The sequence below is a fragment of the Furipterus horrens genome, unplaced genomic scaffold (assembly GCF_987537825.1).
Source record: "Furipterus horrens unplaced genomic scaffold, mFurHor1.1.pri manual_scaffold_4, whole genome shotgun sequence".
Lineage (NCBI taxonomy): Eukaryota > Metazoa > Chordata > Mammalia > Chiroptera > Furipteridae > Furipterus > Furipterus horrens.
The window spans coordinates 151001570-151023450 of record NW_028327174.1 but is presented as its reverse complement, the minus strand read 5'-3'; the positions used below and the strand labels follow the sequence as shown (position 1 = coordinate 151023450).

Here is a 21881-nt window from a genome sequence, read left to right as displayed (position 1 = left end):
CATGTTAGGACACAAAGCAAGTCTCAATACATTTAAGAAGACTGAAATCATAATAAGCAATTTCTCTGACCTTAATGCTATGAAACTAGAAATCACAAGGAAATAAAAAACCTGAAGTAACATACAAAGACATGGAGGCTATATATGTTACTAAACAATGACTAGGTTAACAATGAGATCAAGGAAAAAAATCAAAAGACACCATCAAACAAATTAAAATGAAAATACAACAACCCAATATCTGTGAGACACAGAAAAGGCAATCATAATAGGGAAATTCATAGCATCACAGACCCAGACCTACCTCAAGAAACATGAAAATCTCAAATAAACAATCAAACTTTACACTTAAAGGAACCTGGAAAAGAATAAAAAACAAAGCCCAAAGTAGGTAGAAGGAAGCAGAAATAAGTAAAATAAAATCTAAAAACATACAAAAGATCAATGAGACCAAGAGCTGGTACTCTGAAAAGTTAAACAAGATTGACAAATCTTTAACCAGACTCTTCAAGAAAGAAAGAGAGAAGACATAAATAAAATCAGAAATGAGATATAAGAAGTAACTACTGACACCAAAGAAATACAAAATATTGTAAGAAAATATTATGAACTATATGTCAACAAATTGGACAATCTGGGCAAAATGGATAAATTCCTAGAAACATAATATATTCCAAAACTGAATCAGGAAGAACCAGAAAATCTGAATAGACAGGTTACAATTAGTGAAATTAAAGCAGTAATCAAAAACTCCCAACAAACAAAAATCCTGGACCAAATAATTTCAAAGGTATATTTTACGAGATCTTCAAAGAAGAACTAATTAATACTCCTCCTTCTCAAATTTTTCCAAAAAAAATTCAAGAGGAGGGAAGACTCCCAAGCTCATTTTACATGGCCAGTATTATCCTAATTCTAAAACCAGATAAAGACACTACAAAGAAAAGAATTTTTATAGTCCAATATCCTTGATGAAGATGAATACTAAAATCCTCAACAAAATATTAGCAAAATGGATCCAGCAATGCATTAGAAAGATCATATATCATAATCAAGTGGGATTTATTACAGGGATGCAACGTTGGTACATGATCATAGCAACAGATACAGAAAAAGCATTTGATAAAATCCAGGAACTGTTTATGATAAAAGCTCTCAGCAAAATGGGAAAAGAGGGAACATACCTCAACAAAATGAAGGTCATACATGACAAGCCCACAACCAACATCACACTCAAGGAGCAAAAACTACAAGTGTTTCCATTCAGTTTGGGAACAAGATAGGATGTCTAATTCTACCACTCTTATTCAACATAGTCCTAGGACTGAAAGTACTAGACACAGCAGCCAGACCCCCCCCTCCAAAAAAAAAAATGTTAAAAAGGCATTCAGATGGGAATGGAAGAAGTAAAACTGTTATTATTTGTAGATGATGTAATACTGTATACAGAGAAACCTAAAGGGGGCAAAAACACACAATAGGGTAAAAATAGTCTATTCAATATATGGTGGTAGGAAAATTGGACAGATGCATGCAAAAAAATGAAACTAGACCACCTTCTTACACCAGACAAAAGAATAAACTCAAAATGTATTTAAGAATTACATGGAGACTCAAAACCATAAAATTCCTAGAAGAAAACATAGCGAATAAAATCTCGGATCTCCCTCGTAGCAGTTTTTTTCTAATACATCTCCTCAGTCAAGAGAAACAAAAGAAAAAATAAACAAATGAAACTACATCAAACTAAAAAGTTTTTGCATGACATAGGAAACATCAACAAAATGAAACGACAGACCTCCTGCCAAGATGGAGGCGTAGACAGACACGCTGCGTCCCCCCCCTCCAACTAAGAAGGAATACAACTACCTCAAAACTAGAAACAACCAGAAGTTCCAGAAAATCAAACTGCATGGAAGTCCAGCAAACAAAGATATAAAGAAGAAACACTCATCCAGACATGTAGGAGGGGCGGAGCCAGGGCGGAGAGGACAAGGTGTGGTGGTGGCAGCAGCGGCAGCAGTGGCAGGCCCGCAGAAAGCGCAGTCACACAATTTAGAAAGTCAGGAGGGACACCTGGGGAGTGTTCCAGCTCTTCACCGGACCTAGCAACTCATGGTCCCAGCACCGGAGAAAATCAAGCCTCATTGCTTCTGACTGTGCAGACCAGTGGAGGTCGGGGTAGAGAAACTGCAGGTCTAAGGAGAGTCTGCTTGTTTAAAGGGCCCCCACGGTGCTAGAACGTCTGCAGACCCACCCATTCTGGGAATGCTGGACAGGGCAGCACCTAGAGGGGCGCCAGTCCGGTGCAGAAGTTGGAGAGGTGCCTGGAAAAAAGGCAAGTGCTGGGCAGGCAGTACTGTTCCCTCGGACCCCTCCCCCACATACAGTGCCACAGTGTGGTGAAATAGGTCGCCTGTACTGACGAATCCCTAAGGCTCCGCCCCTTACAACATAACAGGAGCAACAGCTCCACCTGGGACGCGCAGGCAAACAAACACAGGAGCCTGTCAAGATGAAGAGACAAGAGAAGAGAAAGAGAAACAAGATGGCGGAAGAGTAAGTGGAAGCTACACTAACCTCCTCCCAGAACTAGTCTGGATTTACAACTTAATTTTGGAGAAATCATCTGGAATAACCAACCGAACACTTAGTGGAGAGAAGTCTCATAACCACAGAGAGACAGAAAAGGGCACTACATCACGTGACCGGTAGGGAGTGCGGAGACGCGGAAGGGCTGGCTGGGCTCACACGGGTGCAGCTGAAGGGACTGAGAAACAGCTCAGCAGCCGGGGGTTCCCCCTGAGAAGGGCAGGGTCTAAACCCCCAGCTGAGCTTCCCAGCCTACAGCAACAGAGTGGAAAGTAAAATAGTATCCAGCTGTGAAAAGCAAAAAGCCACAGGGTTTCTTGCTAGCCAGAGAGAAACAGTGGGAGGAAAAGAGCTCTTAAGTGGATCACATACAAAAATATTTTGGCCCCCACTTACCCTGGGCTCAAGCGGAGGGAAGGCAGAGAGGACGAGAGACGCTTGGGGAGAGTTTGGTGCGGTGGCTTTGAGGGGAGAACTGGGGAGGCAGCCGACCAGGTCCCAGTGCTGACTCATCCCCAGTGCTGCAGGCAGACCATTCCCCCCCACACCAAGTGGCATGGGCCTGAGGGGAAGCAAAAGCCCTGCCTACAGGAATTAAGCTGCCACACCCACAGTCCTTAAGCCTGATGGCTAATCACAGATTGAACAGATTAACAACTAAAGAAGCCAGACAAAGGCAGTAGATCCCTGGAAGTCTCCAACAGGCTGCCTAGGCCCAGACTGGTACAGGATCTGACGTCACCAGGGGCAGATCCAGGAAGTGCAGATCATTCTAAGAAGCGCCAACAAACAATAGGAGTCACAAAAATGGGGAGACAGAGAAACAACCCCCCATTGAAAGTAAAGGTAGAATCCCCAGAAAGAATGCTAAATGAAATAGAGGGGAGCAAACTATCAGATATGGAATTCAAAACATGGATTATGGAGAAGCTCAATGAGCTCAGCAGAAACTGCAAAGAACTCCAGGGGAACTACAAGGAACTCCAGAAAAACTACAAGGAACTCAAAGAGAATTACACGAGCATGAAAAAGGATATAGAAGCTATCAATAAGAGCCAGGAGGAAATGAAGAATACAATCTCTGAATTGAAGAACACAATAGAAGGAATTAAAAGCAGGCTAGAGGAAGCAGAAGATCAGATCAGCGAGCTGGGGGACAATGTAGACGAAAACTCCCAGACAGTGCAACAAAATGAAAAAAGACTGAACAAGACTGAAGAGGCCCTAAGACAGCTGCAGGATAACATGAAACGTAATAATATCTGTATCATAGGAATTCCAGAAGGAGAAGAAGAAGAGCAAGGGATAGAAAACCTCTTTGAAAAACTAATGACAGAAAACTTCCCTAACATGAGGAGAGAAAGAGTCACGCAAGTCCTGGAAGCACAAAGGGTCCCAATGAAGATGAACCCTAACAGGCCTACTTCAAGACATCATAATTAAAATGGCAACATTCAAAGACAAAGAGAGAATCCTAAAAGCAAGAGAGGAACAACTAATAACATACAAGGGAGCTCCAATAAGGCTATCAACAGATTTCTCAGCAGAAACACTACAAGCCAGAAGGGAATGGCAAAAAATATTCCAAGCAATGAAAAACAAAGGCCTACAATCAAGAATACTGTACACAGCAAGACCCTCATTCAAAATGGAAGGTGAAATAAGGGGTTTACAAGACAAAAGAAGGCTAAAAGAATACATCTCCACCAAACCAGCATTGCAAGAGATGCTGAACGGTCTGCTTTAAGAAGATGAAGAAACAGAGACAGAGAGGAACACGAGTACGAAGGGGGAAAATGACAATGAATAAGTACTGAAAGAAGGAACTCCTACCATTTGCAACAACAGGGATGAAACTAGAGAGAATTATGCTTAGAGAAATAAGCCAGACAACGAAAGAAAAATACCTTATTCTATCACCTATTACAGGAAACTAATGAACAATACAAACAAATGAGCAAAATTGAACCAGAGCTATGTAAACAAGGAACAAACTAACAGTAACAAAGGGGGAGATGGGAGGGAGAGAAGGGGTTAAGAAGGGGAGGAGTCTAGTCAAAGAACATGTATAAGTGACCCATGGACATGGACAACTGGGTGGGGACTGAAAGTGGGAGAAGGGGGGGCAGGGTGCAGGGAAGCAAGAGGGGAAAAAAAGTGGGACAACTGTAACAGAAAAACAAAAAAAAAATTTAGTAGGGGAAAAAATAAAAATATAAAGAATAGAAATGCAAGTTCAGTGAATATTAGAAGGACAAGAATTTTCGTTCACACTGTATATTTTTCTCCCTATCCAATCACTCCAGAGTTTGGCATTCTAAACAAGTAAGTAATGACATAAGTTTCTTTGCATAAAACTAATAAGACCAGTTGTTAATAGAGGTTTGTTTGGTTTTTTTTGACAAAGACTTTGACTGGAATGTCATGCCTAAAGGAGACATGCTTGGGCTCTAGTTGTTACCAAAAAGCCCTGAGGAACTTGGATTGACTTTCAAGGATAATAAAAGCCCACAAGATAAAAGGCCTGGTACCTTGGTTGGATGTGCAGTCCATGGCAATCTTCCCAGGGAAGGAATGAAGGTTGTTTTCCTGAAAGATGGCTAGAAAGGACCTTAAGGCACATTGGAAAATCAGAAGGACTTGGAAAAGACAGGTGTTTACAGGCAAGGCTGAATGGCAGGTATGTGGCTCAGCTTCTGTGCACTGAAAGGCAGATTGAAGGTCACCCTAAATGTTCCTTGCATAAGTTCCAGCAAAGCAGAACTAAAGATCATAAGTGATCATTTGCTGCTCTTGTTGTGTTTATGCAAATGAACAGGATCAATTAAAAATGGACTTAATGCAGTCCCTTTAATGACAAGGAGGGTAATCTTAGGGAGAAAAATCGTCATTCAAGGAAAATCACAATGCTCAGTGGTAGACTATAAAGTAGTGCAGCTAACCATCTTTAAAGTTTCTTTTCATTTAAAATTTGTTTTCATTTGAAAGTTAAACTATGCCTGTGGTATTATCAAAGATGTTTAGTTTACAGGCAAGAAGAATGTCAAATGCCTTGCAACTGGATGTCTTTCCCATAAGACAGTCCTACAGATTTAGAGACTTGTATGTTGGTTATGTTACATAAATTAACATGTGTTTCCTGTTTTCAAAGGGCATAAGCCTACGATCTCATTACCTGAGTGATTGTCTGTACATATAGGCCTCACTTAATCCTCTCTGCAGCACTGCCTCCTGAGACTCAATGGTTTGGCTGAACTAAGTGGCTGGGTTGGTGAAGTATGGGGTGGTCTGTAGGCTTCACTTTAAAACTGGTTTCTCTTTTCTGTCCTAATGGCTTGGACAGAAAGAGCCCAGAGGTCTGAGAGTGGGGAAACCTAAAATATTTCCCTCAGCCCAAACTAAGAATAATGGGCAAAAGGGTTTTGGACAGGTGAGATGTGCCTGGCACACCTTCCTCCAAAGAAGCCCTTCTTTTCCCTAATGCGGGACATTGAAAAATTAATACCTGTCTTTTGTCATCCAGTGGTTATGGATTGAATGATCTCTTTTAACCCTGTTGCCAAATCTGTTGCTTCCAGAATACAACAAGGATGCCAGCCTGTTAAATCAAGCATGCCGTTGTCTGGGGACAGCCAACCGACCTGGAGTCTGCACGATCCTTCCCCATGTGGAAAGGCCACCCTACCCTCCACACCTCCACTCTTATTAGGGATTTCTGGACCCAAGGGTACGTAGGACGACGACCATGTCCAGCTTGAAGCAGCTAGAAGAGCTCGAGACCTTCGCCCGTTGTCCTTTATAGGACTATAAAGGGTCTTAAGTCTGAGAGGGAGGGATTGTTCTTTTTTATAGTTAAAGTAATTAATTAATTAATTATTTTTAAAAAGAAGAAGAATAATATATGAAAGGGTGAGGCAAGAGAGCTTGTATGTATGACCCATGGGCATGGGCTTGGGGGGGGCATTGTTGGGGGAAGGGTGCTTGGCGGAGGGGATCAAAGGGGAAAAAATTGGAACTATTGTAATAATATAGTCAATAAAATATACTTAAAAATAAAGGACAGAGACGTATGGCCCAAAAGAGGGAATGGATCAAGGTTCCAGTGGGAGAATTAAGCGACAAGGAGAGAGCCAACCTAACAGATGCAGAATTCAAAACACTGGTGATAAAGATGCTCACAGGCTTGACAGATATGCCTCAGTATAGCAAATGCATAAGAGAAGAAGTGAAGGCTATGCTAAATGAAATGAAGGAAAATACACACAAAGTCAATGGCGAAGGGAAGGAAACCAGGGTTCAAGTCAATGATTTGGAACATAAGGAAGAGAAAAAGTCAAACAGTGCAGAATAAGGAAGCAAGAATTGAAAAAAATGAGGAAAACTTCCCAAATTTTGCAAAGGAGATGGATATACAGGTCTGGGAAGCATGGAGGGTCCCAGGCGAGCTGGACCCAGAGGGGACCGCGCCAGGATGCATAGTGATTGAGATGCCAAAGGTGAAAGATAAAGACAGAGTCCTGAGGGCAGCAAGAGAGAGGTGGAGAATTGCCTACAGGGGGGTGCCTATAGGACTATCAGCTGATTTCTCAGAGGACACTTTGCAGGCAGGCAAGCAGTATTCAATGTGAATAAAATAAACTAACAAACAAAATAGAAACAAAGTCATAGATATAGAGAACAGACTGACAGCTGTCAGAGGGGAGAGGGTTGGAGGCTTGGTGAGAAGGATGAAGGGATTAAGCAAAGGAAAAAAAAGACACCTAGACACAAAGAGATGGTGACTGCCAGAGGGAAGGGATGTGGGGCGAAGTGGAACAGGGTAAAGAGGGGATAAATGCTGGTGGAAGGAGAGTTAATTTGTGGTGGTAAACACACAATACAATTACAGATGATGTACTGTGGAATTGTATAGCTGAAACCTATATAATTTTATTAGTCACTGTCATCCCAATAAGTTCAATAAAAATATATCAAATATTAAAGAAAAAGAAAATTCACTTAATTTCTCTAGGCTTTGTTCCCCTCTACTGAAAAAATGGTATATGTGGAAGGGAGTTAGAGTGTTAGGCTCATTGATTTTTCTCATATGTTAAAACAAAAATATATGCTTATAGTGATGAAATATTTCAACACTAGCTGCAAAGCACAGAAAATATTATAAATTACCTGTGACACCTATGTTACTACCTGCAAGCTAAAACAAAAATAATAGTTTGCTGTATTTGTTTCAGTTCTCCCACTTTGGGGGAACAAATAGATAAAGCAAAATTCCCATATCCCACTTCTTCCTATTTCTCTGCTCTCTAGAACAATGATTTTCAACCTTTTTTCATTTCATGGCACACATAAACTAATTACTAAAATTCTATGGTACACTAAAAAATACTTTACTTTTTTTTTTTTTTTTTTTTTTGCAATCTGACAAAAAATAGGTATAAGAGGGAGAGACCCCAAAAAAACTGGAATTATCTTCTGGAGGGCAGGCCCCTTGTAGTAAAGGCTTCCCCCACTAGGTGAGTGTTCTAGGAACCCATTTGTATCAGTGTACCACCTGGCGTTGTTGCGAGAGGCTGTGTTTGGCTTCAGTGAATTTTTCTGAAGACTTTTGCAATATGTTTGCCCATTTCATGATGGGTGATTTATAAGTACACCTGTCCACAATTGTTCACCAGTTTTTGACTAAAATTGGCATGACCCTCATGCCCCACCCTCCCTATTCACCCAATTTTGCCCCAGGCTACTTCCTTTTTGTTCCCCCTGATGGAAAAAAGTCCTCAAAGGGAAACATTTTGCCCAGGTAGAAGAGGTGAAACAAAAAATGGCAGAAGCACTCAAAGGCATCAAAATCAACTACTTCAAAAATTGTTTTGAGCAGTGGAAAAAAACATCTCAGTAGGTGTATTGCAACAGATGGAGAGTACTTTGAAGGTGACAAGTTTAAACATGTAAGAATAAATACTCAATTTTTTATAAATAAATTCTTGGATTTTTGAGTCTCCCCCTTGTAATTTTGATTCATTTACACTGGACGGCTATTGTGTTGGCTGTTGTCATTTTTTTATCTGACAATCAAATGGAAATAGGTCAGTGCCCTTGACTAGTCAGGTATTGCATGTTATAAAAATTCTCCCATCATCATTTACATGTAGTATAGAATTATACACCTGAAATTTATATAATTTTATTAACCAATGTCACCCCAATAAAGTCAATAAAGAAGTAAAAAATAAAACAAAATAATATAAAATTAAAATTCTTACAGCACCCTGGTTGAAAATCACTGCTCTAGGAATATCCAATATCCTAAAGTTACTGATTATCCTGACCACACAATTTTATTGTTTAAGCAAGCAATTATGTATGTACAACAACTATATAATACTGCTTAGTGTGTGTTTAAAGGTACATAAATTGTATTAGAGTGTGTACATTCTTTTGCATTTAATTTTACATCAACATTGTTTTTTGAGATTTACCCACATTATCTATATATGTAGGGATTTATATCTAGTCCATTCATTTTAAACTCCCTTATATTACTTCATTAGAAATAAACCACAGTTGATTGATTTACCTTGCCTATAGACACTTAGGTTATTTCATTTTTTAAAAGCAAGAGGTGCAATAAGTAACTTTTTGTGTGTCTCCCTGCTACCATATGCAAGAGCTTCTCTAGGTAGCGTAGCCACTTGGACATGGTTTTGTTGGATATACTCATCTTCATCTTTACTAGATATTCCCAATTTTTTTTCCCAAAGTGGTTACACCAATGTACTCTTACCACCAGTATTAAAGCATTTCCCATTCTCCATACCCTCATCAATACTGGAATATATGAGAATTTATTAACTGTACCAAAATGAAGGTTGTGGAGTGGTAACTAATATTTATGCTTAGATGATATTTCCCTAACGTCTCTTTGGGTCATATTATTGTGGTCAACACATCAATGTCAAGTCTTATCAAAATAACAAAATCAAGGATGTGGAAAAAATCTTCTTCTACAGTTTATACTGAATTTACTTTTCCTCAAGAAATGTCTTTCATGGCTAATGCTAGCACATGAACCCATAAATCAGGCCATTAAAGAGGAATGGGGACATGGCCCTAGCACTGTATTTATTTTCTTGTACTCATAATCCAATGTTACTTAAAAAGCAAACTGCCCAGTATTCAAGCCAAAGCAAATACTCGGGATTTTGCCAGGCAAAATGCCTGTGGAGAAATGAGTCAATTCATACAAAATTCAAAGCTGTCTTTGGTCAGTGACATTTTCGTGAAAATCTGTGGGTGGGTAAAAGTTTTGCAAAATTCCTTTTTGCTATTGGATAAAATTCATCCAGGAAAAATAAGCAAAATTTAAGTGGCGACCCACATTCCCTCTAATTCCCTTATTAACACTCTCAAACCTCCCAGCACAACTGCTTTCTGTTGCATACGAAGGAAGCCATCAGTGTTCCTGATCCTGGCAACAGGATCCTGTCCCTCTGCTTACTCTGCTCCGATCAGATAGTCTTTCTCATGAGACGTACTGGCAGACTGAACAAGCTTCAGCTCATTCAGAACACACCTTCCTGTAAATGCTACCCGGGCATTGCAAACTCTTCACCTTAACAGCAAAAAGACCTCCAGTAAAAACATTCATCAGCATATGCTCTGTTGGAACCATTACTATGGATATAGTTAGGGATGGTTAGTATACATCTATAGTTTGGGGTTACACTTTTGGGAACATGAAACAGGGGCTGAGGGAAAAATTTCAGAGACTCCAAGACTTGTTATGACTTGGAAATTTGAAACTTTATCATCTCAGAAAAACGTAACAGAATTCCACACAATTATATACAGAAATGCTCAAAAGTTTTCTTAATTCCAAGACTCATCAATGTGGGGGGTTGTCTGAATTCAGAAAGGTATAAATAGAATGATTTTGGGCCTAGAAAAAACTTTAGTTAGTAGACAGCAGTGAATGGACTCAGATATTTTTACTATAATATTGCCGTATCTTAGTTACCGATTTGAGGTCTGCCTGTCTGCCTGATGAGGACTTTACTTCTCAAGGCCTTTGCCATTGTTTAGGAATATCTCTGTAATCAAAGCAAGACCTGGAAAGAGAGCACCTGGTTTGGCTTTCCACAGAAGCAATAAAAATGAGATCTACAGAAGGATGAAGTTGTTTGAGTGGGAAAGAGAAAAGAAACAATTCTCTTCTTCCAGTAAGTTAACCAAATAATACATTAACAATTTTACCCCAGTTCTGCCACCCAAAATCTTAAGTGATCTGAATCCCAGAGTGCAGGGTAAGGCTGAGAAGTTACAGTTGGATGCATTCTCCCATGCATGAAATGGAATTTGGCGTCAAGGGAGAACACCAGTGGTAGCTTCTTACTGTAAGCAGGCTGTCGTTAAGTAGCCCCTTCACACACCCTTCTTCTACCACAACTCCCAGAAACTCATTGTGCTGCTTGTAGCCATGGTCACCAAACACAATTGGGTCATCACATCTTTCTTGGGTCAATAAACTAAGTGAATGAAAATGATGACTAATTTTAACTACAGTCCATAGAAAACGAATAGCAGTTAAACATACGTAAAACAAAACTGGACTGCGTCTTACAATTTAAAGTGCTCCAAGTGTTTGCAGCATGTGACACAGCCACAAAAACCCAAAGATCACTTCATGTCTCCAAAAGAGGAATGTGGTCATTTTACTTGGCAAGTATCTTGAGCTTCAAATCAACTACCATCAGATTTAAAAGCAGTAGGAGATGAAACATTTCAGTTTTAACAATTCTTTGAGTCTGGAATCTAGGAATATAAAGATTGGCTTTACAAAAGGCAGAAAAATCCATCTTTTTCAGATGTGCATTTACATTAAACACAATGTCTTCTATCAATAGATAGCAACTTGAGAAGACTCCTAAAGCTTTCACAGTAAAATTATTTATTACCAGTTAGCTATAGCCCTACAAATTAAGCAAATGACATGTAGCAATGTAAGTTTTCATATATAATGTTCATGATATGCATGTGTTATATGAAAATGGATGTCTTCCTGCTAAAAATACATAGTCCCAAGACTAGGACTACAGCATTAGTCAGCTCCTTAGAAACCCTGTTTTGTATAAATGCATTTTCACTATAACATGTGTAAGTAAATGCTTTATGGTTCTAAATTTGATATGGAATTAAATCTAACAATCTGATTTTCATAAAGATTCCATTTAGAAATGGGGAGTGGGCAGACTAAAGGAGAAAAAAATCACCTCCCATACCTATCCTGAACCATACAATGAAAAACTATGTAGAGGCCTGCCAACATTCACCTCTCAGCTTATTCTTTCACTAAGTATTTCTATTTTTAATAGTCATGCACTTTAGCAAAAGTCAACTTGTTATATGCCTTTGCAAACTCTAAGAACAGTAAGAAAATGGGTAAATCCTATTGCATAAAATTAATTTTGCAATGCAAAAAATATTTTTTTGTATAATTTAAGCCTTTGTGTTTCTTTTTTTTTTTTTTTTTCAGTAGAGCCAAATCCACCAAACTATTTTCAGCCAGGATTAGTCATAACTAAAAGGTTGGACTGTTTTCACTCAGAGACTAAATGTCTTTCCTGCCTGCAATAGGCCTGTGTGTTCCAAACAGAGTAAATGGAATTGCCTTCAATTGCTTGTCTCTTTCTGGCATTTTTAATGCAGAACCCTACTGACAGAAAAAGGTTTTGCTGCCTGGAATGTAATTATTCTTTTCACTCATATAACCTGGCATTCTCACAATGTATCATCTTCAGGTTTTCCTTCAGAAAAATCACAACATGGGGCATAATGTAAGGACAAGAAATGCAATTTCATTCAGCCAGAAACTCTTAAAACTGTTTCAAAAATACCGAATGGATGGTGAAAAGTGCTTTAATACTTGCATTACAGCTATCATTGATTTGGTTTGCTTTTACATGAATCAGACAACTTGGCCAATCTATAACCAAACATAAACATGTTCCAGATCTTTATCATCAAGACATCCTCTAGAAAGAAGAAATTCTGTCCGGGGGGGCCCCAGTCTAAGTAAGTTCCTTTTCAAAATGATTTATACATTCGCACACTTAGTGACTTGTAGCATATTCAACACCCAGGGAGTACCTACAATTCTCAGATTTTAACTCTAAAGGAAATAATCCTGTCCATCTAAACTAGTATATTATAAAACGCATGCTCTTTTTTTTCCCCCAAGAGTTAAGTGAGCTGTGTGAGATTGTGCAAAGCTGCCCTGTGATCCCAAGGGTCATGTCCTGCTTATAAACACTGAGGGTTTCTGTTAGGTGTGAAAAGATTGTGAAATAATTTAAGAGTCATATAATTAAAAATAGTCAATTTTGCCAAGAAAGAGAGATAGTTCCAGGACCGATGTTGTGAAAGGGGGGGAGGCAGAGGAAAAAGAGACACCATGCCCACTTCCTTCAACACTGAAGGGTCACTCCTCTCTTGGTTCTTTCTCCTATACCTTTCCACAAAACTCTGTCTCCTCAAAATTCAGTGAGATCCTGGAGATTCTGCCCCTGTGTTATCCTCTGGGCATTTTATGCTGGCTATAAGTCATTAACTAGTCTCACAACCCTCGAGTGTGCAGTGTGCAGGCAAGCAAGAGGGTACATACAACACATTTTTACTAGCCAAGTGGCTAAGTGTGAGTCCCTTTCCAAATATCCAAACCACCCCGTCCCCAACCCCAATACCAGCCTGGTTATTAGAGAGAAAGAAAAATCACTGCATATTTGCTTTGGAAAAGACATAAAGCTTGCTGGTGGTGCAGTGTGTGTTCCTCTATATTTCAGCAACTTTAAGCTGATGCCTGGCAAGCATCTGTTCTCCAAGATTTTGGACACCATGGCAGATCGATCTCCCCTGACACAGTGGATCATTTACATTTGCAGAAGAGAATCAAGAAGTGAAGGGATATCCAGCAGCTAATGATTAAAGAAACTTGCCCCCTCCTCTGACTGAAGACCAGTCAAATCTCATGGATACCTAGGCCCCCACATGTCATCAAAATTCCGTAAAAGGAGAAAATGTCCCCTGGACTTGTGGGCCAACTTTGGAAAAACACATGCACTTTCAATGAACTCCCGTGGGCCTTGGAAAACTCACCGTACACTTGTTGGGCTTCTCTCCGGAGTGGACTCTCATGTGGATCAGCAGTTTATAGCGGGCGTTGAATGGCTTGTACCTTCGAGGGCACCCTGCCCAGAAGCAAGTGAAGTCTTCCCCTTTGCGCTGGTCTATGTGAACCTTTTCGATGTGCCGCACAAGTTCCTCCTGCTGGTCATACAAGGCGCTGCAGTCGATCCAGCGACAGCAGTGCTTGCCCCCAACATCGTCCATCTCCCCATCCTCCTCCAGGGTGGTCTGGGACAGGGCCAGCGTCTGGGCGTGGGGGACCAGCTCTTGGTGGTGCAGGTGCGGATGGGCATGGTAGGGGGGTGGGGGGCCTTGGGGCGGTGGTGGCAGAGGCAGCAGAGGAGGTGCGGGGGCTAGATCCAGAGCCGCGCTGGGGAAATCATCCAGGCGCTCCGTCTTCAGCAGGCTGGCCGGCTGGCCCTGGCCGTCGGAGCCTGGCAGGCCGTGCTGCACCACCATGTTGTTGACCACGCCGGGCTGGAGGCCGCCGTGCTCCAGCTGCTGCATGCGCTCATACTCTAGCGAGCTGTCCTCCCCATAGGCCGGGAGCGCCAGGCCACCGCTGGCCACCCGTACGCCCTTCTGGCCGCTTGGCACCGAACATGGCTGGGGGATGCAGCTACCGCGCACTCCCAGGAAATGCCCATAGACCTCTGGCTGCGGGGACATGTTGGCCGGGGAAGCCCTGGACCCATTGATGTAGGCGACCAAGGACGTCGGAGAGGTGCGAATAATGGTATTGAAGTCTATCCCAATGCCATCCGACAACGGAGACAAGGAGAGGGCTCTCTTCTTGGAGCGCGCTGAGTGAGACCTGGCTGAAGAGTGTCGGGGACTAGAGTAAGGAGAGTGGCTATTTTCCATACCAAAAAGGTAGGATGGCAATGAGTTAGAGACACTACTGCTGGACATGGCTGCCCCAGGAGTAAGGCTAAGGAGGTCCCCTAGATCAATGCCATTCTGAGAGCTGTGGTTGGAGGAGAGTGAAGGGAGAGCCCTGTAGCGGTGAGACCACTCTTGTTTCACGTTCAAAGCCGACTGACTTTCTGTCGGACTCAAAGTTGTGGATCCCAAAGACTCACGTGAAATAAGGGACCTGGAACAGCAGCCAGAAAGGAGGGAGGAAAAAAAAAAAGGCAAACATTTTAGCAGGATATAGATTGCTTAAGAGCTAAAAGAACATTGCATTGACAATCCCTTAAGTATTTCCCCTAATTACATTGTCGGTTAAACACACATTCTTTGGCTAAGATAACACCAAGGCTTTTAGTTCCAGGTAAATAGCATTTTACCAAGAACAGTAAAGGCTAATGCTCACTGGACTAATAAAACAAAAGATCTATTGTTATAAATAATCTTAATACTTTAATGATAATAAACAGTCCTTGCTTTATTTTTAAACTTTTTTTAATGTAGGGGAAAAATTAGAGACCTGAGAATAATCATTGAAGCCTGGCATGACAAAACAAATAGCAAGTATTTATTAAGTACCCACTGTGTGCAACACACTACAAATAGGCACTGCAGGGAATATAAGTCTAAACAGAGTCCCAGTCTTTGAGTAAAATCAATGTGGTGAGGTAAAACATAAACCCATGCTTGGTTTGAAAAAAAAGTAAATCCTCCAAGTCAAAAGGTCATCCAGGATACCTAATAATAAATTTTTCACTTTGCAGTAATTCCTCTCCTGTTCTTCTTACCCTTTTTCAAAACATGCCTCGTGTCACAATATTTACCTTCATATCAAAATGGCTTATAAGGCACTCTGGCCACTTTAAAATTCATTTTGCTTTACTATAACATTGTTGCCTTACAAATCACTGAAGAGAAAAGCTTTGTCCCTTGGATAGAAAATTTTGTCACAAAGGCTAGACATAATTTACTGTATTTCTCAACCCAGACATGGGGTCTATCAGAAAAATCTGGTTTATTTATATGTACCTGCATTGGCTTTTTGCAGAAATTTTTATTCTGACAAAAAATTAATCAAAACAAAATATATGTCTGTCTTCCCAGAATGAACCCATATACTACTTCCAGCTGCTAAACAGCAACCTGTTGCAAAGGAACTGAGGGAAAAGAGAATTCTCATCCCATCTGTTCTTGGCCCTTTTTACAAAATGGAAGCCAGGAGCACTGTTTCCTACAAGCATGAGATATTAGCCAGAAAATATGTCAGCTCCAAAATGCACAGTATAAGGTGATAGATAATACCATTACGGATATGATGTTTCCATCAGGTGAAGTAATGTTTACCAATGACAAACACAGCAGGAATTTACATCCAGTTGCCCTTGACACAGATTTTTTACTTGGTCTAAATCGTTATATTCAAGCTGAAGTCCTTTTGCGAGCCCCAAAGTGGTTTCTGAACCATCTGTTTTTTAATTCCCTATGGACACTTCAATTATTTTCCCAGCACACCCGCAGCATGCAGCTCTCCCTGCAGAGCTCAGATGAAGGTTCCTGGTGATTGAATGTCAAGAACCTTTTGGTCTCTTCCCCACGAAGATCCAGGAATTACTTTCTGACCCAAGCCAAATCAGTAGTTGTGTTGTATATGAGGCAAAGACAACTGACTTTGCTTTACACCCTGAGGTTCAGAAAGTCTTTTAGAACGTTCTCAAATGGTGCATTTGCCTGGTCACTGTAACTCTGGAGTATTTCAGATTTTTAAACAGTGAGTAGCAGGCAGAAAGTATTTTATCTACCCGTAAGTACTTTGTATATGTAATTATGTTACTTAAGGTTTGAGGGCAGCCTATATTGAGATATGTTTATTTGTTTAAATCTGAGCATAACCGCATGCAGGCATGTTAACTTCTCAAACATTAGTTTTCTAAGACAGTTGTCATATATTTTTCAGAAGGCAAAGTCTATATTCTATTCAGTAAGGCAATAACATACATAGAGAACTCTCTTTTCTGTCTCAAACATGTAATAAGAACAAAACTTCCAACACATGGCCTTTGCCTAGTGGCCCTCATCCTTCCTGTGCAATTACCCAGATCTTTTATCTTTCTAACTTCTAATCCACAAAACCTCCCCCAGCTCTCAGTAAGAGTCCTCTTTCCAAAGACGTTACATATTGCCTGTACTTCACCTTAAACAAAGCTAATTTCCTCAATAAAATTTTCTTCAACAAAATTCAAAGCCTGTCCACAGAAGGGATCATTTTTATCTCCCCCAGTACCCACCAGAGTGTTAGATACATAGTAAGTTTTCAAAAAATTGTTGACTAAGAGAGTGAATAATCAATATAATAATAGCTAACCATCTCTTATAGCTTACAAAGCATTTTCCCTATACACTTTTTATTTCACTTGATACAGCCTGTGAGGTAAAAAACCTGGATTTTTAAAATAACTTCTACTTAAGGACCAAATTTCTTACAGAAGCACAAATGAAGCAGCATTGGACAGGGAGTCACCTAGCTATATCACGTGCATCTTCTGTGTTTTCCCTCACATCATATCCCACATGTGGTCCATAAGGCTCTGCTTGATTAAAAGACCTGGCACAACAGGCTTAAAGTCACAGAATCCACTTTTTTATGTTCTCTTTCTGCAACAATATGTTGAATAACTATGAAAGCTTCCAAAGGACTCTCTCCTGTAACCGCTGCTGCTATGCACACCAGGCCTATGAGAAAGAAAGTGACAACAGGCTGTGGTTCTATCACCTTATTGAGAGCCATCTCCATTCCCATATGTTCGTCTGACCCTTAGGGTATTATTTCTGGTGACTAGTTAATTTGGAACTATATGTGAAAGGAAAGCGATATAGCTCAAACAAAATAAAACCAATATGAAAAACTCAGAAACTACCAGTGAAACACGTTAGAGTGACTAGTCAGGCATGAGTTCAGTAACTCTCCTAAGGACATAAAAGGAGTGAGGGCCAAGGTGAATTGCTTGGTTCACAGCCAACCTCAAAAGAAATACTAATTTGTGTATCATATGTAATTCCTCAAACTGGTGTGTATGTGTGTGTGAGAGAGAAAGAGAGAGAGAGAAGAATTATATATACACACACACACATATATTTGTGTGTGTGTGTGTGTGTGTGTGTGTGTATACACACACACTCTACTCTACATGGAAGTTCTTGTCTATGTTTCTGGACAAATCCCCTGAAGAATTAACACTGCATCTAAAAACAGGATAGCCTTATAAAACCAGAACTTACAGAGATCCCAGACTCCATTCTCAGCCCCTTTGGCCTCTTCTGAACTTTTGTGGACACAGTCCAACCCAAAAGGAAGCCCTAGGAAATATCATTCCTAGAAATCACCTCAATAATTTCTGGTTTAAAAGGGAACAATGCGGTGCCTTTTTGGATCTGGAATGACATTATTAGATTGATGGTTGAACTTTGTAACTGACAAGCTAAGCAACACTGGGCAAAGCCCTTACACTTGGTGTCTTGGGTCCATCATCTATAAAACAGGGGTAATACTTGCAGGCAGTTTATAAATACTCAATCATAAAATGTAGAATCACAATAGATGTGAAAGCACTAGAAAAACTAAACATATACAAAATTCATGCAAGTAGCATCCAGCCTTTTCTACTGCCCAACTTTTGGCAGATTTGTATGTGAGTGACTGTATGAGGTTATATCAGCACCTATCTTGTCACTTTAGGGAAAATACATACAACAATGTCTGTATTACAAAGGTTTTGCAATGTCTAAATCAATAATGGAATGGCTTCTGGATCTTTAGGAAGATAAGGTATAGTTTATATTTCTCATTAAGTGGAGCTAGTCAGAAATGGTTGGGCAAGTAATAAAGGCAAATATACAGCATTAGAGCATGATTCTCATCATTGGGTTAAACATAACCCAACAAAGCTAAAGAGTACTTTTTCCAAGATAAGCACTCCAGAAAAAAAAAAAATCAAATAAGGTCAATAAAAGAAATAACAGTCAGTTAATCTATAAAAACTACTCAATGTTATCAATAATTAAGAGATACAATTTTTTAAAATACCGTTTTTCACATCACATTGGCAAAAGTAATAAAAATAGTAAATTCCTAGTATTTGATAAGAAAATAGGAACTCTCAGACTGTTGGCGAGTTTATAAATGGGTCATTTCTGCAGTGCAGTTTAGCAGTTTTAATAATGCATAGCAAAGCCTCAAAACTGTAATTTCCAGCAAATTTTACTTCTAAGAATTTATTCTAATAACCAGAAATATGCAAAAAGTATTTATAGGATTCAATAAAGTATTACTTATAATGTTAAAATAAAATAAAACTAAATGCCCAGTAATAAAAGACTGATAAAAATTATGGTTTTATTTACATACTTTTAAATAAAATGGAATCTTGGGTAGGAAGAAGCCATTGTATGATGCTGAAGATTTTCATTACAAAAGAAAGTGTTTATATTAACTGAACAAAGTAATTATAACACTATGTAGATTATTAGATCAATTTGGTCCAAAGGAAAACCTCTGCTTATGACATATGTATATGCATATGACTGGAAGGATGCATATCAAAATTTCACCCATGGTTGCCTGTGGGTAGTCAGATTCAGGATTACTATCATTTACTGCCTTGTGCTTTTTCATATTTTCCACATCTTCTACAATGAGTAAGAATTACACAGATAATTGGGGGGGGGGCAATAAAATTCACAGCTTTCCATAGGGTGGCCACCATTCAGATTGCACAGTTCACGCCCCTTCTCCCCAACACTAACCTCCCACCCACTATGGATAAAACATAAAGCTGATTCTCTCTCCATCTTTATTTCTAGAAAGCAAATGCCTCCTATCCTTTCTCTCCTCTGATAAAACACACAAACCAAAAGTCACAAATAAATGTGACCTTTCCAAATTGCTAAAACTAAGTTTCATACTTCACCAAGACACTTTCCAACTCCTGTTTCTTTGCCTATCCTGAAACAAAATGATTTGAATAGGATGACTCACAGAATACCTAGCCAAAAACATATTCAATGCATCTTTAAGATGTAATTTTAAGGATATAAAATTATGATAAAGAATCAAATATGCCAGAAAACACTGAGATAATAACCCTTCCCTGGTCAAACCATGAAAGAGACTGCATTAAGGTGCATGGCTGTAGCAGCTTGTGCACTGCCTACCTACCATCAGTTTCTCCATTAATTATGACTCTCTGCCTTCAAGGCATGGGCTGGACTTGCCACTGACAGGAAGCCAAAGGCTCCCCAATGACACCTACACCTCCAGTACAGTTAATTTTACATGCAACACTCAGCAAGTCTGAGGAGTCCCTCAAGGCATAACCATCAATGGGGAAATGACAGCAGCAGCTTCCCATCACAAAAAAATCTCAGGTGAAAAACCAGTTTCCATACCATAAAAAAGTTGGTGTGAACAATGATCCAGGAGCTATGATTTCAGTGTCTCAAATAGCAGCTAGGAGGATAGAGCAGAGATACAAGAAGCGGGGTTGGGGAAGGAACAGAAGAAAAAGAAGGAAGATGGAGAAACAGGGTCCCAGACCTAAAAGGAATCACAGTAGATTTCCAGCCCCACCCCGACCCCACCCTGCCCCTGCCCCTGCCACTGCCAAGAGAAGTAAGCAGAGGTCTGAAGAGTCAAATTCCTTTGCAAAATCACAGCTAAAGAGAGCTAGGACTAAGAGACAATATCTTTGGATTGAGTTCCTTTAAGAAGGCAACTTCTAGAAGATGAAATAATTCATTTCAAACATAGAAATGGAGCTTATACATTGCACAGTATTTTGTTTTTATGCCCCCTCTAATATCAACCTTAAGAGATATATTTGTCTGAGGGGGTGGTTTCCCGTTCCCTATTCAATTCTCTCCCATGGAGAGATAAACATCATTTATTATATCTACTTATTCTGGCACCTAATCAGACACTGTGTTGAAATGTTACGTAATGCATACATGGAAGTACATCTTCCCAGACACATCATAAAGTCTTGAAAGTCATTATTTCAATCTTCATTTTTTCTCTACTATCTCCCTAAACTTTATTGTATTATGCACACATAAGGTACTTAATAGGTACTTGGGTGGATGGGTGGATAAGGGAGTAGATGGACAGACAAAACAGTTGTAAGGCAGCCTGGAGACACCGCAAGTATACACTGAAAGATGAACACGTAAGACAGATGCACATGGAACATCTCAACTTTCTAGGCCATGACACATGACCTGCTTCACCAGGAATTGATAAATTTACATAGTGGACTTCAGTGAAGCCCCAAAATCCCATGCTGGGCATTAATTTCACTTACACCACAAGACAACAGGTATTAAATTGCTTAAACCAATCTTCCCAATTAAGATGATATTATGGCACATAATTTTTATACACATTCCCCTAAAAGAGCTCCAATTAAAAGAGTAGCTTAAGCGAGTGTGTGTGTGTGTGTGTGTGTGTGTGTGTGTGTGTGTGTGTGTTCATTCAGAAAGGGAAGGGAAAACACTCATGGGGTGTGATTATACCATAAGAAGGGGGAAAAAAAGTAACTTGAGACCTGGTATCTGAAGGAGGTATATTCAGGTTGGCTGCATTCATTGCCCTCTGAAAGCTAGGACTGATCTGGTTGCATGCTGTAGAGACCTGGCTTGCTGGAGGTGAAATGGGTCCCAGTCGCTGAACCATCATGGGGCTGCTGGTGACCACTAGATTGTTGCAGCTGCCTTTTCCAATGGACTTGCACTGAGGCCCAAAGCCAAGAGCCCCTAAAAACAAATGAATCAAGTTAGCTTTCATGTCCCTTACATCAGAAATCAATAAATACACACATGTGTACATGTTTTATCAGGACCCATCTTTAAAGACAGTCCTTGGATCTTTTTTTTCTTTTCTTTTCTGGCATTGGTGACACCAAAAAGCTTCCTCCGATTGCAATGAAAAAGCAATAATGCTACAATAGAAACTCCTCTATAGTGACCACTTATATAAAATGTGCTCATATTTTGCTCCTTTTCTGTAGAAGTGCCCAGTTATATTAAGAATCATACTTTATCATCTCCTTACCTAAAGGTAAGTAGATGAGATTACTTATAGCAAACTAAGTTTTTTCTAGAGTAGCTAATATCTTGAATCACCCAGCAAGGAGAGTTGATGCCGCTGG

At 39.9% G+C, this 21881-nt stretch overlaps 1 protein-coding gene across 1 annotated transcript in view; it reads right to left on the bottom strand.

Annotated features, from left to right (window-relative positions):
* GLIS3 (GLIS family zinc finger 3) overlaps nt 1–21479 on the bottom strand; it is a 319845-nt gene extending 298366 nt beyond the window's left edge. The window contains exons 1-2 of the mRNA XM_090275841.1: nt 21279–21479; nt 13741–14866 (exon numbers count right to left, since the gene is read on the bottom strand). Coding sequence (XP_090131967.1) covers nt 13741–14866; nt 21279–21409 — 1257 coding nt within the window. The 5' untranslated portion in view covers nt 21410–21479. The remainder of the gene's footprint in view (nt 1–13740; nt 14867–21278) is intronic.
* Nucleotides 21480–21881: the final 402 nt, after the last annotated feature.